The sequence below is a fragment of the Acipenser ruthenus genome, chromosome 37 (genome assembly GCF_902713425.1).
Source record: "Acipenser ruthenus chromosome 37, fAciRut3.2 maternal haplotype, whole genome shotgun sequence".
NCBI lineage: Eukaryota > Metazoa > Chordata > Actinopteri > Acipenseriformes > Acipenseridae > Acipenser > Acipenser ruthenus.
The window spans coordinates 581,664-597,937 of record NC_081225.1 but is presented as its reverse complement, the minus strand read 5'-3'; the positions used below and the strand labels follow the sequence as shown (position 1 = coordinate 597,937).

General features: G+C 44.0%; 1 protein-coding gene across 3 annotated transcripts in view; it reads right to left on the bottom strand.

The window, feature by feature from the left end:
- Nucleotides 1-16,274, bottom strand: part of LOC131706730 (histone acetyltransferase KAT6A-like) — a 44,121-nt gene that overhangs the window by 8,608 nt on the left and 19,239 nt on the right. For all 3 annotated transcript variants that reach the window (XM_059008378.1, XM_059008379.1, XM_059008377.1), the window contains exons 3-12: nt 11,834-11,942; nt 11,019-11,134; nt 9,608-9,689; nt 8,602-8,737; nt 7,821-8,173; nt 7,225-7,343; nt 3,766-3,881; nt 1,188-1,329; nt 628-789; nt 343-436 (exon numbers count right to left, since the gene is read on the bottom strand). In XM_059008378.1, the coding sequence (XP_058864361.1) occupies nt 343-436; nt 628-789; nt 1,188-1,329; nt 3,766-3,881; nt 7,225-7,343; nt 7,821-8,173; nt 8,602-8,737; nt 9,608-9,689; nt 11,019-11,134; nt 11,834-11,942 (1,429 nt within the window). The remainder of the gene's footprint in view (nt 1-342; nt 437-627; nt 790-1,187; nt 1,330-3,765; nt 3,882-7,224; nt 7,344-7,820; nt 8,174-8,601; nt 8,738-9,607; nt 9,690-11,018; nt 11,135-11,833; nt 11,943-16,274) is intronic.

Genomic DNA, 16,274 nt, shown 5'->3' with positions numbered 1-16,274 from the left:
AGTTTAATAATCACACACACCTGAGATTGTTACCTAGACACACTGAGGCTAATCAAGCTGGTAGTAAAATCTGGAAAGGCTGAACCTGCTGTGCAATAGGAGTCTTATTCCCATCCCTGCACAACAATCATTTATTCCCCCTCCCTGTAAAATCAAAGCCAGAGAGGTCTGTCTGAAATGCACAGAACTCAAGTACACCACTACACTTGCTCTATTAAACTGCAGATTATTCCAGTGAGTCAGGAGAGGTTTGAGCTTGTCCCTTTCGAAGCTGCACTTTATGTCGCCTGGTCAGTGAGTGTCGAGTGCTCTTTCCGTCACTCCCGGACAGTCAGTACTCACTGAAGTCGATGAGGAACCGGCCGTAGCCCTTGCGCTGGTACTGTGGAAGAATCATGATGCAGGACACGTTGTACTTCTGCTGACAATGCTTCTCCTGAACGAAGCAGAGGGAGACAAACAGAAAAAAACACTGAGATCTGCACTGCATGGAAACAGGGCGAGAGAAACGTCACCGAGCTACACAAAACCCATTTGAGAACGTCAGGGCCGCAGATCACACACTTGGAGAATTAGAAGGGGAAAATCGAACGCCCCGATGATGCAGCGCACTGTCAGGTGACCCACCTTGGAGAAATACCCGACCAGGTGGCAGCCCTTGGCATCGTTCTGCGTCAGCACGTAGAAGAGGAACGGCTCCACATCATAGTAAAGCGTCTTGTGGTCCAGGAAGAGCTTGGCGAGCAGGCAGAGGTTCTGGCAGTAGATCGTACTGACGTTTCCGTCCACCTGAACACAGGAGAGAGGAGTCAGAGACTGAGCCACACAGCAAGAGGAGAGAGAGAGAGAGGGAGAGAGAGAGAGAGAGAGAAAGAGAGAGGAGTGAAAGAAGAGACAGAGACTGAGCCACACAGCAAGAGGAGAAACACGAGAGAGAGAGAGAGAGAGAGAGAGAGAGAGAGAGAGAGAGAGAGAGAGAGGTCAGAGACTGAGCCACAAAGCAAGGGGAGACACACACAGGAGAGAGAGACAGAGACAGAGAGACAGAGAGAGAGATACTACCTGCTCATGAATTTATTTATTTATTTATTTATTTTTTTAAATAATTCTTTCTGATGAATGAATGAATCCCAGCAGGCAAAAAAAACACTAAGCAAAACAGAAAGCAGTTGCACAGAGACACTGACCTCGAACACAGAGACGTTGCCTTGCCTATAGATCTCATTGGCAGGCGGGTGGAACCAGCCACACTTCCTCATGTGCTGGTAGAGGATGCTTCTGCTCTTCATGTACCGGAGACAGAACTCACACAGGTACAGCTTGGGCAGTCTGGCAGAGAGCAAAGCAAGCCAAACGACAGCGTCATTGTAAACCATGAACAGCCAAACGAAACGCCACATTTCAGGACGCTTCGGATCCACTACATCTGACTTCTCATCTCTGGCATTCTGAGGACATGGAGCACGGCGCTCGCTATGCGTGGGGTTATTTATTTATTTGAAATGAAACATGATACAGTATTCAACTTTATTCAAACACCTCAAGATTTGTCATTTATATCCTTTATATACCTACCTGCATGAAAACCACAGGGTGTGAGAATTTCAATTTCCACTCAGTAATCAGTGATATAGAAACAATAGTGAAAATGTTCGACCTCTTTGTGCTTTAATCAGGCGTCTTAAACAACTTCTAAAAAGTCTCCTGCATTTTATCACGTGTGGCTCCGTGTTCCTTTTCTCTCACTATTTTAAATTAAACACGTGCGGTCTATTAAAATCATCCATTAAATGAGAGAATCGCTCACTTGCCTGTTTTGACAGTTACATTGGTTTGATTTTATATGCAAAATAAATCCAATACAGAAGCAATGGGGTGTTCTAATAAATTTGCGCACTACTGTCAATATGTACAGTCAGAACTAATTTCGCTTCATAAAGTTTAACGAAACCTGCTGAATAATGTTACGTTAACATATTGAATTACACACCGCTTTGGAGTTTTCCAGATACTAACAAATTGAAAAATGTGAAAAATTTCAAAATCTAGCTTGAAATACTACTGTATCACTATTATGGCTTCTGGTAGACACCTGCAGTATAATTGTGTAGTTTCTTTGATTACATGATGATAAATACAAGATCTAAATTAAGTTCGTATTTTTTTTTTTTTTTTTTAAACTATCTCAATCTTAATTCTAGCTGATGTGAAACCTTTGGCCAGAGCTGTACAGCTGACCCTGTTTGAGGGGTCTTCACATTTCACAAATCTGGGTGATGGAACAAGACAGGAAAAAATCAACCACAGTTCAGATAGCAATGACTTCTGTTAAAATATAGTATTTGTTTTTATTGTTATTACAATGTTGAAGGGACATCTGATGCGGACGCACGCATATTCTTTTCAGTTGTTAAACTCAAGTCCTTGGTTTTTCTTTTTTTATCGGTTCTGATTTGAATGGAAGTTGTTCCTTTTTGATTAACTTATGCACAACAGTGTTTTTAGTTATCGTCAGTTAAAAAAATAATTATGTTTGTTATTTATTTTGAAAAAATAAACCGTCATTGCATCGATTATCGTTGATAAATGCCTATAAGATAATCAAATAAGAAATGAGGTTGCAGATTGCAGCACTATGGTCAACTGTACATACTAAACTCAAACTCCAGAAGTGAAGTGCGCAGTGAGAGGAGGTGTGATACACCTGCAGGTCCCTGTCCACAGAGAGGGACAGCACTGGCAGGCCCTGCTGGTGACGGGCCAGTCTGTATCAAATCAGTGCCAGCTTACAAACTAGCAGCCTGGCTGTCTAAATACAACTGACCTGGCCCTGCAGCTGCATGCAAATTGTACCAGCCAGACCTGAAGCATGCTATGATCTACAGCTCTAAAATGTGCTTCTGTCTCAGCCACAGCACCTGAAACCATGGCAACAGACACAACTAAACAGGATGTGAACCTCGAATTAGCCCCTATCTGTAAGCAAAGATGAAAGCAGAGAGGTGGCAAGTGTAAACCACATTGTACGCACACTGCGTCTGTATGGAAAAGTATGTCTGCTGCCAATTTCAGTTATCTTCTTTTATCTTCTGCTTAGTCTAGTTATATTTAACTCCCCGTTTTTTTTTTGGTTCAATTGTGGTTCAAGTATGGTGTTGGAGATTCAAAATAATTTCAATGTTATTTTCATTATCATTATTATTATTCTGTATGCGTTGTATGAAAACAAGTCACCGATGTTGATGAAAAATAAATCTGAGCCATGGTTTCCTAATAGCTAGTGCAAGCTTAACAAATTAAAAGCAAGGAAACGGGAATTCAAAAGCAGAGAAAGCCTTAAGCGCACTTTCACATTTCACATGAACTCCACAGCACCTGGGCGTCTGGGGACACTGCCAATCGGCTTGGCAGAGCTGGAGCGTTTACTTTTGCTCTCATTGAGTTACATTTCAGGTCACTGGCCTGCAATAATAATAATAATAATAATAATAATAATAAATAATAATAAAAAGCAAGCATGCGGGGAAAACTCGCTTAAAGCACGAGACATCTGCGAGAGCGAAGATTACAAAAGCAGTTTGTTTTATTTATTAAAAGGTTAGGGCTTGCTTTGGGTCAGCGGTAATACTTGAAGTATTAGCTGATGCATTGTACCAGGCTGTGCTGCAAGTTAAGCTTTGAGACTCATCATGTGTACAGCGTTGTACAAGGCAAAGCCAGGGCCAGGCTGTGGTCCTGGGGCTGCAGTGGAAGTGGAGGCTGTACCTGCTGTATTCCTGTGGGTACGGTGAAGAGTACCACGTCTGGATCTCATACTTCCCAAACTCGATGACCGAAGGACAGCGCACCTGTGGATCTGGGGGTCCGGTCACCCCGACTTTCTGCAAATCCGAAACAAACAGACAGATCAGAGATCAGATCAGAACCCTGCATTCCATAATGCACAGTGCCTATGACCAGGGACCAGGTCCTGACAAGGAATCACAGCACATGAATGTACAGCTATGGCCATCACCCTACAAAATGAACTACTTTCACTTCATAAAGTCGAATGAAACCTGCAGAATAATGTGACGTTAACATATTGAATTACACACCTCTTTGGAGTTTTCCCATATACTTAACGAAAAACTGACCAATCAAAAAAATGTGACATTTTGAAATCTAACATGAAACACTGTATAACTATCATTTTTTGCGATATCATTTTGTAGTTTCTTTCATTGCATGACGTTAAATAAAAGATCTAAATGTTAATATGTATGCTGTTACTCTGCAAGTCGATATTCATTAAACCCAGCTCAACCGTCATATTGGACAGAAGACTGTCTGACTCCAGGATCTCAATTGATTTTTGTTGGCAGAGTGAAGTTGTGTAAATGGAGAAGCACCTGCCCAGTGTTCAGCACCATGCCCTTCATAACACCTCCTTCCCAGGTGACCCGCGTTACTGACTGCATGTCACTTCATGGACTGATCATGAACACAGCGCTCTCTTTTCCTGGGCAGGTTATTAAACTACTACCTTGTCTTGAATGGAAACTTACAGCTTGTGTAACCAAAAGGCATAGTCTGCTCAATGAGAGACCAAACAAACAGAGAACACCAATGCAGGTTCTCTTTTATCTAATTAAATCACATATTAAAACAAAGTTTGACTCCCACCCCCCGAAAGAATTACTGATGAGGATCTGTAGTGAATAGCTTTTAGAATATAGTCCAATGTGTCAAAGCACACACACACACAAATATGCAATGGCACAAACTGCAAAGCACTGTGGAGTCTTACTGCAAGACAGACAAAGATCTGCTCTCCAGGGGACATTTACACACACACACACAATTAAATGTTTCAGAATGGGACTACCTGCTCTGTTGCTGCCTCTCCCAGCTCCCTCCCCTCTCCTTCCCAACTCTCTGCCAGCAGGATTCCCAGTGGGAATGCAGAGGCCCGGCTCCAGTACAGCTGCATGCACATGGAGGAACAGCGAAGACACACCAACACGCACGACAACTCTGACACCCGCGGGGCAGACAGGCAGACGGGCTTCTGTGCTGTGAGCTGAACTGAGCTGAGCGCACCAGCTCTGGGGCCCCTCACCCTCTCTGTGAGAGAATACATTTCCGTTTCCCCAGGTGCTGTGCTGACAACAGACCTCACTGCTGCTGCTGCTGCTGAATTCAGTGGTTTAAATCAACCAACTCACTTCCAAAAACTGCACACTTCAAAAGAAGTATTTTAGTTTGTGCGAGTGTAGTGCTAGCTCTTTTCGAGCAGTGTACTTGTGAGAGGACACAAACCAGGGTCGGGCTCAATTCCAATCCATTTCCCGATATATTTTTAAAATCAATTCCCAATTCCATATCCCGATTCCTTTTTTAATCAATTCCAACACGTCACTGACCAAAACTGCAATTAGCGGTATTCTGTTAAAATTAGCTTCTCACAGTGGCAAAGGAATTGGAATTGCCCGACCCTGGACACAATGTCCGTATGGAAACCCCTGTTTATTTAGCAGTCTGACCCCAACGCAGGGCAATGCAGAGACCTCACAGTGATGAATTGAACTGGGTGGAGCCCTGGGTTACACAGCCGGTAGTGAAGCGCTCCACTGGACTGCACAAGAGCCACAGCAAACCAAAACAGCACTTCCCATAGATTGCTATTTTAAAAACAGGGGTCAGCTATCCTTCAGGGGATCCTTTCTCTTTTATTATTCATACCAGATCTCCAGTGATGCCGATTTAAAAGTGAGCTGCATTTAATCTGGGAGCTGCTTAAAGAAAGCAAACGGTTAACTGATGTCTAAAAAGACTGATTAAATTGGTCAAATTTTTCTATTTAAAAGGAGATGCTTTTTCTTGTTTTTAGAACTGGGGCTTGGCTGTAAAACTAAAAATAAACCTTGTTGTGAATTTGAATCACATTGCCTAAAGCTATGACTAAAAAAAAGCTCTTGTGGTTTTCAATGGGGCACGCAAATAAAAACAGAACACAAGAACAGACAAACTCCTCGCTTCCAGCTGACTAAAGCACAGTGCAGTTTCCATCCCCCCCCCCCCCCCTCGAGCCCGTATGCCGAGGCTTGTATTGTAAGCTCAGCCTGCTTGGGGCCTCTCCTGTCTGCCATCCACACACACACACAATGCAAATAAGTCATGCTTCCAACAAGAATCGCAGGGAGAAGAATAGCAGGCTGCTTCCCTCCGCGCTCCTGCACGGCTCCCTGTGGTTCCGGGCTGTCTGCTCTCATTATCAGCCTGCCTGCCTTTCCTGGGATCACAGGGAGTGAGGATGGGAGGGAGAAGGGTAGAAGGACTTTCGTATTCCGATATGAAAATTACTATTTTTATTTTTATTAAACAAGAAGCTGTTCAGAAAGCATTGCAATATGGAATAAAGCAAAACAATGAATTGCTTGCATGTATAAAAACTAGATCAATAAATAATAACCTATTAATACCTATTATAATCATTCAAGCTGCTTGCATAACCTCGCTGCCCCGTTCAATTTATAAAACAGGCTTTAACTTGAAGAAACTGTTAGACCGCATCTCTTTAAGCCTCTACTGACGTTTAACCCTTTAAGGTACAAATAAAAAAAATGCTAACTTTCTTATTTTTTTGCAACAAGCTTTTGCACGAAACGGTTTCAAACGTACCGACAGGTTGGACCTGGTCGGTCATCCGAATGATCGGTTTCCTCCTCGTGATACTCGAGTCGCTCTCAAAATGTATTTTTAAAAAGAAACCGCTAGAACAACATGCGTTCGATTCCTTGTGTACCTTCAGGGGTTAAACAATGAGAATGAATTCCTTGGGATAACCCCCTCGGCAGAGTCAGGGAGTCTTTTCCTTGTAGGGTCAGAGGGCAACAGGCAGCGTTTAGTCACATCAGTCATCCCAGGGGAAGCAGCAGCTTGGAGCTCAGTGCAGGAATGCAGGAGCACCCCCTCCACATGCAGAGGGTGGGAACGCAGCTTTCAAACAGGCAAGCTTCAGGGGGGTTCCATTTTGCAGCATTGTACAGCATTTCAGAGCCATTATTTTGTTTTGGATTAAAACGCCATCAGAAGGACCCCCACCTACGGGAAGGTGGCAATAACCCTTCGATTTCCCAAAAGGTTTGGTCTTGTGTAGGTAGTCACGATGGTTTTCCTCCAGCCTTAATTCAATATAACTTTATGGAGTGACTACCCTGACTCCCAGCTGAGAATGCATACCTGCAGTGCTAGCTCCTGAATGTGCCTGAACAGTTCGATGTCTTTCTCTGACATGATCTCCTGGCTTCCCAGCAACCTGTCTTCACCGTCCCGCCTGTCATCCCACGAGTCCTGATTGTCTGGAGAGAGAGACAATTAAAATGAAAACAGGTGCGTTCGGGACACCTAGGTGTCTCTAATATGCAAGAGACTGCCACGTGATCTTCCATGCAATCTGTCAGGTGGGGCAAAGCGACTCCTTATCAAACCAGACCACAGACCTGCCATTCCCAACATGCTGCATCTTTACTGTTTCGTTTAAATGAATCTAAAATGTATGTGTAGATACAGATATATCAATATATAGTAGTATTATTAAGTGGAGTTGCATGTCTACTTCAAAGTCTCATAAAAATGAAATATAAAAAACAGAAGATGCTCACGCTTGCAAAACAAACAAAAAAAAATTCTGAATGAAATTCGGGTTGTTGGAATATGTGGGTGGGAGGCAGAATCGCTTCACTAACCCTGCTCACAAGTCACCACACCTCAGTGTAAGACACCTGACACTATCCCTACTAAAGAACAGGCTTATTAAAAGCGTGGCCCCGGCTCACCTCCTGGCCAGTCTGAAGTGCTGGATTTGCGCTCCCCTTTCTTCCGGATCCTGTATTGCTCCGAGTAGTCCACCACCTCGCCCCGGGCTTTGCGCCCGTCCGCGGAGGGGGTGAAGAATTTGGTCAGGCCGTCGATGAGCCCTTTGGTTTTTTTGTTGAGCCGGATCCCCGCTCCGTCCCCGAAGTCGAACAGCAGGTGGTCGTCGCCAGGGTAACCCCCTGAGGAGGACGAGGAGGAGGAGCAGGGGGAGGAAGGGGGCGACGAGGAGCCGCGGGACAGTTTGGAGAGCTTGCGTCTCCGCCCCCGACCCAGGCCCGGCCTGCCACGCAGCTTCTTAAAGGGGCCTTTCGATCTGAGGGGACGAAAAACAAACAAACTGCCCTTTAATATGGAGCCTGTGACCGTCTCATACACTGAACTCTCAACTGATGCACTATCCTTGCACTACTATTCTGTCACTGTAATCCTAACTTGTTACTTTTTATCTCGTATTGTATTCTAGTAGTATTTGCACTCACTGTAAACTACACTGTATTTAAATGTTATTTTTGCACTGTAACCTTGTATTGCCCTGGAACCCCTGTAAGTCGCCTTGCATAAAGATCCATTCCTGATTTTACAATGAGTTTCTTAAGACACACCCACGCTTGTTGCCTATACATACTGTAGCTAATCAAGCTGGAATGGATGCAGCTGCAAGGCAATAGAGGTCTTAATACAGAAACACTTGCACTGCACACAGTTGAAAGGAAAGGCTGGTCTGTGATAAAAGGCACATACGCTGCGTTCTGCTTCTTTAACCTGTTCTTGGGACGGCCCAGGGGTGCGGTGTAGCGCCGTTTGATCTGCGCTGCTTTTTTGTGTAAGAGCTTTCTTCCCTTTTTCCGCGGCCGACAGATCTGACAGATCCACATTCCTGTAAAACACAAACATGTTGAAATAATAATAATAATAATCTATTACTGTTTTTATCAAGCGTTTTTGCCCCGTTTGAATGACTTGTCTGACTGCGGCTGATTTTAATAATGCTATTTCTTGTTGCCTTCTGCCAGCACCCCCTTTGTAAACGAGATAGACCTCAAGGGTTCTATCCTGATTAAATAGACATTTAAATGTAATTTCATATTTTGAGATGAACAATATTAATTTGGTTTAGCCTTTGGAATACCTTACCACCACTGTCCCATTGTTTGAAAAGGCATCTCTTGGTGTGTTGCCTTAAGGATGTGAATTGAATTTAAACAGCTGACTAACAAATAAAAATGTTTCTTATTCATTTTAAACAATTACTTTTTAATCCTAATGCTCTGCTACAGCGCTGAGAACCTGGTAATAACTCCTCCACCCTACACTATGACAGAGAGCTGCAGTGTGACACATGCTTGATATTGTGTCTGTTTCAATGCAATACAATGTATACCACATTACAAGAAGACCAGCACTCAGGTCACATCTTTTAAAAAAAGAGGTTTCTTTATTTCTTCATTTTAAATAACGCGAGCACAGACACACTCAGGAAGGCATCCAGCCTCAAAGTGAGTGCTGGTCTTCCTCCAGTAACATGTGATATTTCTCTTTGACCAAAGCACTCGCAGTGAAGTGAATGGACTGCGATTCCAATTGTTCTTTGGAACTGAGCAAGCCCTTTGATAGTTTAATAAAAAGGTATAACGAAATGCAGAAAGCGAATGACATTTGTTTGCGCAATCGTGCGATTCAGATGCGGGGAGCGAGTTCTTGGAAAACCTGATCAACTGATAATTACAGAAGGAAATGTTTTGCTCACCTTTGGGCATCCGTGTGAGTGGAGGGTCGCAGCACTCCATGTGAAACCCGCGGTCACACGAGTCACAGAACAGCATGTTATCCTGCAACACAGACACAAGGAGCAGCTATTAACATGGGGCTCCATGCTAAAACCAACACACACCGGACACAAAGCGGTTAAAGAAAAGGGCTTGATACCAGGAGGGTCCCGGTTCAAATTCCAGCTCAGCCACTGACTCACTGTGTGTGATCCTGAGCAAGTCACTGAACCTCCTTGTGCTCCGTCCTTCGGATGAGGCGTAAAACAAACGAGCTCCTATTGGAGGTGACTCTGCAGCAGCAGCAGCAGCAGTTGTTGATGAAGCAGAGTTCACCCCCTAGTCTCCAAGTCGCTTTGGATAAAAGCGACTGCTAAATGACTAATTAATAATAATTAAGTACAACATTATCACACAGACACAGCACCCGTTACAGCACTGTATAGACACATCACATCCATACATTTTTATTGTGCAGCTAAAGCCTGTATTTTGAATATGACATGTAAACTATTGCAGTTACAGACACACTGTAAACATTATAACCCTCCGACACAAGCAGTATAGGAAATGAGCCCCGTGTGGCAGTCTGTGATGTACAAAGCCCCCCCCCCTGCCTCACAGCTAGTGGGCTGCTTGGTCACCTCGATACAGAGGCAGCTGGTTCAGCCCCTGCTGTTCCCTGGCTTGGCTTGTCACGAGACGCTCCAGGTAGCTGTTTGTTACACACATGATCTATTTTAGGACTGTTCTAATTCAGGAACAGCACAGGAGGAGGCTGGCACTGAAGGACAGGTACACGCTGATCACCACCTCTCTATTGGCCGAGATATATATATATATATATATATATATATATATATATATATATATATATATATATATATATATATATATATATATATATATACACACACACACACACACACACACACACAGTGCTCCCTCGCTATAACACGGGTCTCCAGGGACAAACAATATGAGCGTTTTAACCGAAGACCGTTATAAACGGGGGAGGGGGTGGGGGGGCCCCTTGGATTGCCGCCCCCCCCGTTGAGATCCACTGGGTAAAGGTGATGGATTCACTACTACAACACTTCAGATCAGCTGCTCACGTATAGTTTACTTTGAGTTGTTGGGATCACAAGTTTTTGAAGATTCTGATCAAAGATTGCTAAATGACAAGCTTGGTTTCTTCTCACCCAAACTAAGCTGTATTAATAACAGTCAAACGTTGTTATAATAATGAAAAACACTAGTGGAGGCTTTGAGTAAATTATTGATTTTGCTAATCTGAAAATCTCTTTATAACACAGTGCATGCTCATCCATGCTCCTCTATCTCCCACAGTAAGCAGAGACTATAAAGAAAGAGCAGTCAGTCGCCACTTACCGCATTTTTCCCCTGGTCTTGACAAGAACTACACGTCTTGCACTCTATGCACTGCCACTGCAAGGCTTTCACCCGAACCGTCAACTCTGCAGAGAACTTCAGACATGACGGGTGACCTGAGAGAGAAAAACAACAACAACAGCAATAATAATAAAAATAAATCTACTCCCATTTGTTTTATATCCTTCTCTAATATATCGAACTGTAGTGCAGCTGGAGGCACACACTGGAGTTCAAGGTGACTTTCCTGCGAGGGTTTTTAAAGAATCCACAGGAATGCGAATGGCTGCTGTCATGTAATATTAGTACTATCTTTATTTTATATAGCGCCTTTCATAGTGGACCACCATCACAAAGCGCTTTACAGAGGTAGGTTGTGAACTGTGCATTATATGCAGAGTCATTTACAATAGGACATTGATTTAACATCTCATCCGCAGGACGGAGCACAAGGAGGTGAAGTGACTTGCTCAGAGTCACACACGGTGAGTCAGTCAGTGGCAGAGGTGGGATTTGAACCGGTGACCTTCTGGTTACAAGCCCTGGACTTTAACCACTGGCTCACACTGCTTCCTGAAAACCTCCACTAGCTCTGCTCAACCCTTCATCCCAGTGTCCCAGCCCCACACAGCGCTCCTATCCCAGTGTCCCTGCCCCCCAGCCCCACACAGCGCCCCTATCCCAGTGTCCCAGCCCCACACAGCACCCCTATCCCAGTATCCCTGCCCCCCAGCTCCACACAGCGCCCCTATCCCAGTGTCCCAGCCCCACATAGCGCCCCTATCCCAGTGTGCCAGCCCCCCAGCCTCACACACCGCTGTTGCCGCAGTCCGCGCAGGAGATCAGCTCCTCTGGGTTCTTGTCCCGGTTCTGCTCCTTCGTCCCGAGGCAGAAGCTGCAGATGGGAATGGGCTCGGCAACCGGCTGCAGAGAGGAGGGGAAACAAACAAAAAAACAAACCATCACATGAGAAACTCCATGAAGGTGACAAAGCATTGCTTACAAAGCAGCACTGGCAGAGAACTGAGCGCTGAAATTCACAGCTGAGTCGGGTTTCTTTAAACAATTCGTGGTTCTTTGTTCCTCCGACTGGTCCGTGAAATAAGCAATGCTGTCATTGTTATCTGAGCCCAATTTAATATCCAGCTTAGCTGAAGCAATTCCCACAGGCTAATCTACCGAAGGAACAAAAAAAAAAAAAAGAAGAGTCTAACCTGACGAATACAACACCGCAATGTAAATGATACCTTTTTAATGTAGTGAAGACAAGCCTGGCCTTGTAATGGATTAAACCAACACACCTCCTCACTAAACAGTAGATGGCAGTATTCAATGTAAAGGTGGCTCCCTACAGAGCTCACTGCTGCTGAACAGCGCTGCTAGGTAACTAGAGCCACATTTCCGCTATCCAGTGTTAGTTATCAGATGCATGCTCACATGTTCTTGTTGAGGACAGGTTTTAAAAAAATAATAATTTTTCAAAATAAATTGGTAGGTTGTTTTTGCACAGATAAATCATGAAAAACTCGCAACAAAAATCCCAGCACAAGTTTGTCCAAAAAAAGTGTCTCTTTGGTGAGCTGAGCAAATCGACCACAAATATAAAAACACACTGCAAATCCACATCAACCTCAAACACAGCACAAGCAAATAATATTGACAAAACTTCAGAGCGGAAAACCACCTGTCTGTCTCGCTAGACTAAATACAGCACGTTCCTGACAGGTCATGCTTCCCTAAAACCCTGGTTTTATCTACTAGAGAAGTGAAAATTACAGGAGGAGGGGGAAACTGTGGACTGTCAGAAACAAAAACATCATTGCTCAGTGCATGGTAGAATTATCGAACCCTCTTCAAGTGCTTCATGCATCCTCTAGGTATGCCAGGCTTCCCCGACACACACTGCCCCAGTGCAGCTCCTGTATCAAACTCGCTGCTTGTTAGTCAATTAAATTGGCTTCAAATGAAAGCAGTTGAACAAGCACAACAATGTCTGTAAATGATCAATTCCGATTCCTTCGAAGGAATTGATTTTAAAAATTCTTCAAAAGCAATTATTCACAAGCACAGGCAGCCCCGCCTTTCAGTGAGTTCCCACACTCCTATTGAACGAGTCGCTGGCACGCTGCCTCAGCAGTTGTATCCACACCCTCCCTCTACAGCAGGAGGGGAGTTCTGTTTTCAGTATAATGATCCTTAGCTAGAAAGCTCATTTCTGGCCTGGCCTATGTTTCCCACACAAAGGGACAGTGTGCCAGGCTGAGATACACAGCATACCGCTCTGGCCAAAAGTTTTGCGTCACCTAGAAATTATTAAATAAAGTATACAAACATAATTTAGATCTTTTATTTAACATTGTGTAATCAAAGAAACTACAAAATGATACTGCAAAAGTCACATTTTTCAATTTTATATGGAAAACTCAAAGCTTATGTAATTCAATGTGTCAACCTAACATTATTCAGCAGGTTTAATTTGACTAAGTAAAATTACTTCATTCTATATAGAGGGTGACACAAAACTTTTGGGCAGAGCTGTATAGTCTTACACACACACTTCTTGGCAAAAACACGCAACAGCTGCACCTTCTCCACTGTACTCTAAGCAAAGGAACAACTTGAATTTGTGATTCATTTTATAGAAATATCTTAAAAAACTGGCAATGTAAAATCACCTTCCACCACCAACACCAAAACCACACTGGCAAACCACAAACAGATCAGACATCAGTCACTTCAAATTAAAAACACACAATTCTAGAGCACAAACTTACTTCCCCTAAAGGAAGGAATCTTTCAAACACACCTCCACTTCTGAAACCATTTAATTTGTTTGTTTTTTCCATACGGCTATGCATACTCTTTTGAAGCCCTCAGAACAGTGGTTTCAAAGTGTTCATAGAAGTCGATACGAGGGCTTTCCCAGACTTCAGGGGTCTCGTCATTGAAACAGACCCAGGGAGAGGATTCACTTTCAATGCAAGCAGCGACTACCTCACAGTGCTGTCTGATGAGGATTGTGCACGATAAAAAAAAAAAAAAAAGCTTCTAGCAGTGCCCAAGATGATGAAATCGGGGCCCACGTTAATCTTTGCTGAACTGTGTCGTCCCCGTCCCCCCCCCATATCACTGTCTTATCTTACAGTAAGAAATCGTTTAACAGACACAGAGAACCGGGTGAGAATTACTGGTCAGATAACAGCTGTAATAAGAGGGCTGATCAATCTAGAGCAGAAACAGCAGATTTGATTTCTCAGATTGCTAAAGACTCAATGCTGATCATTTCAGTAAAGCGTTTTAAAAAAGAAAAGGTAGTTCTTAGAAAAAAAAAAGTATATATCATTTTTTTTTTTTTTTTAATCACACATCACCATCTAACCACACTTTGAAACAGATGAAACTCAAATGAGCTGCAATAACAGCCGACCACACCAGCACACTTGACTGAGTTTCTTAAAGCAAAGTGTGTGTTAATCCTCAGGCTTTATTAATCTATTAGCCTCCCCTCAGATAAAAACACAAATAAATGCATCTGTACAATATGTTGTTGTTTCCCTGCAGCTATTACCCCATTTAGTCTCTGAAAATTTCCCCCTCGACAGCATCCTCCACTTCATTACTTAATCGCTCATCATACCACGACTAGCAAAACAGTAAAACATACAAGTACGCACAATTATATTAAAGGGCACCCCCCCTCCCCTCTACAAAACCTTGTTTACAGAACAACGCTTCCCAATTCAACTGTAGAAGAAAGCCATCATAATGCAGCCGCAGCAGCAGCAGGGACCGGGAACATCGATTCTGAAAGCACAGCCCCAGGGACTCCACGCTCCCAGCTCCAGTCTAACGACTAATTAAAAACAATAAATCATACTGAAAACAAGCCGGGTTTTACGGTGGCTGACTGGTGGAAGGTCAGCAGAAGCTGTGGTGAAGTCAAGGAAAGCCTCTCCCGCTCTCAAGCCTTCACTGCTGGTCCGATTAAGCTAAATGATAATGGAAATCACAGTTTATCCGCATCACCAGTTTCCTTTTGATTTTAGGTGACGTTCCTTAAGCTGCGGAGGAGTCAAGTGAAGTGGCGACTCTCCGCGACAAAAATCCAGCGCAGGTGAACCGGGCGCAGAAACGTAAACCCGTGCATGTTCCGAAACAAACTCACCTGAAACTGCTTCATCCTCGCAGCCATTCTAAACAAGCTCTCTTGTCCTGCCAGAGTCAGAGTCTATTTGTTCTATTAAAGCCCACCTGCCTATTAGAGAACCCTTTCCTCCCTGCTCTCGTGGCCGCAGTAATGGGCAGGTTTCACTGCACACTCCACACCCTGGGGGGCTCCCTGTGGGATTCGAGGTTGACTTCACTTCAGAGCGTTCCCTCTGCCAGGTACCTGGGACTGCTGATCCAAACTGAGCTTGCAGATTTATTAAGAGCTTAACCCTTCACAGGGAAGTCTACTGCTAACTTAGAGAGGATATACAGAGAGAGACACAGAGAGATCTATATATAAAAGATTAGATTTGCAGTCAGTCTTGTAGCAAAGCATTTAGACAAACGTGCCTTTTTACTGTATGTATTTGTCCACAGGACAAAGTGAATTTAGCATTGCTGCTGATAAGTTTTTGTTTACAGTTCAAACAGACCCCAGGGATGGAAATAAGTCTCCTATTGCATAGCAGTGTCACCCATTCCAGATTTTTACTACAAGACTGATTAGCCACAGTCTATAGATATCATGCTTATGAGTGGCTTATTAAACTCACAGTAAAACCAGGAATGGATCAAACTGCTATGCAAGGGGTCTTATTGCCATCCCTAGACTCTCTGGATACCAGAGAGATGGTTCTCAGAGGCTGTTGAAACTGGAACAGGTGTAAAACACTGGGCTCATTCAGACGCAGTGAATCCCAGTGCCCCTGGGCCAAAAGTGTCCCAGGAAGGGCCGGACGTCCTTCCTTACTCTCGTTTGCAAACATCTCTCCTGGCGCCATGTTATTCTCCTTCTCACAGTGCGAACGTCTTGTTTTCTATCCGAGGGAGTTAATCTGTCAGGTGTAAGTGCCAACATGAGTGACAGGCAGTGAAGCCTTCAATAATTGGAGCTGACAGCCATCACCCCTGACAGCCGGGGAGCATTGTCTCTCTCTCATGTAATCCTAGAGCCATGCTGTGAGCGAGGAGTGGAAACGTGACCCCAGCTCAGGTCCTGGAGCTCCGGTTACCTGCAGAAAATTGCCAAGCGCAGCCCTTAAATCA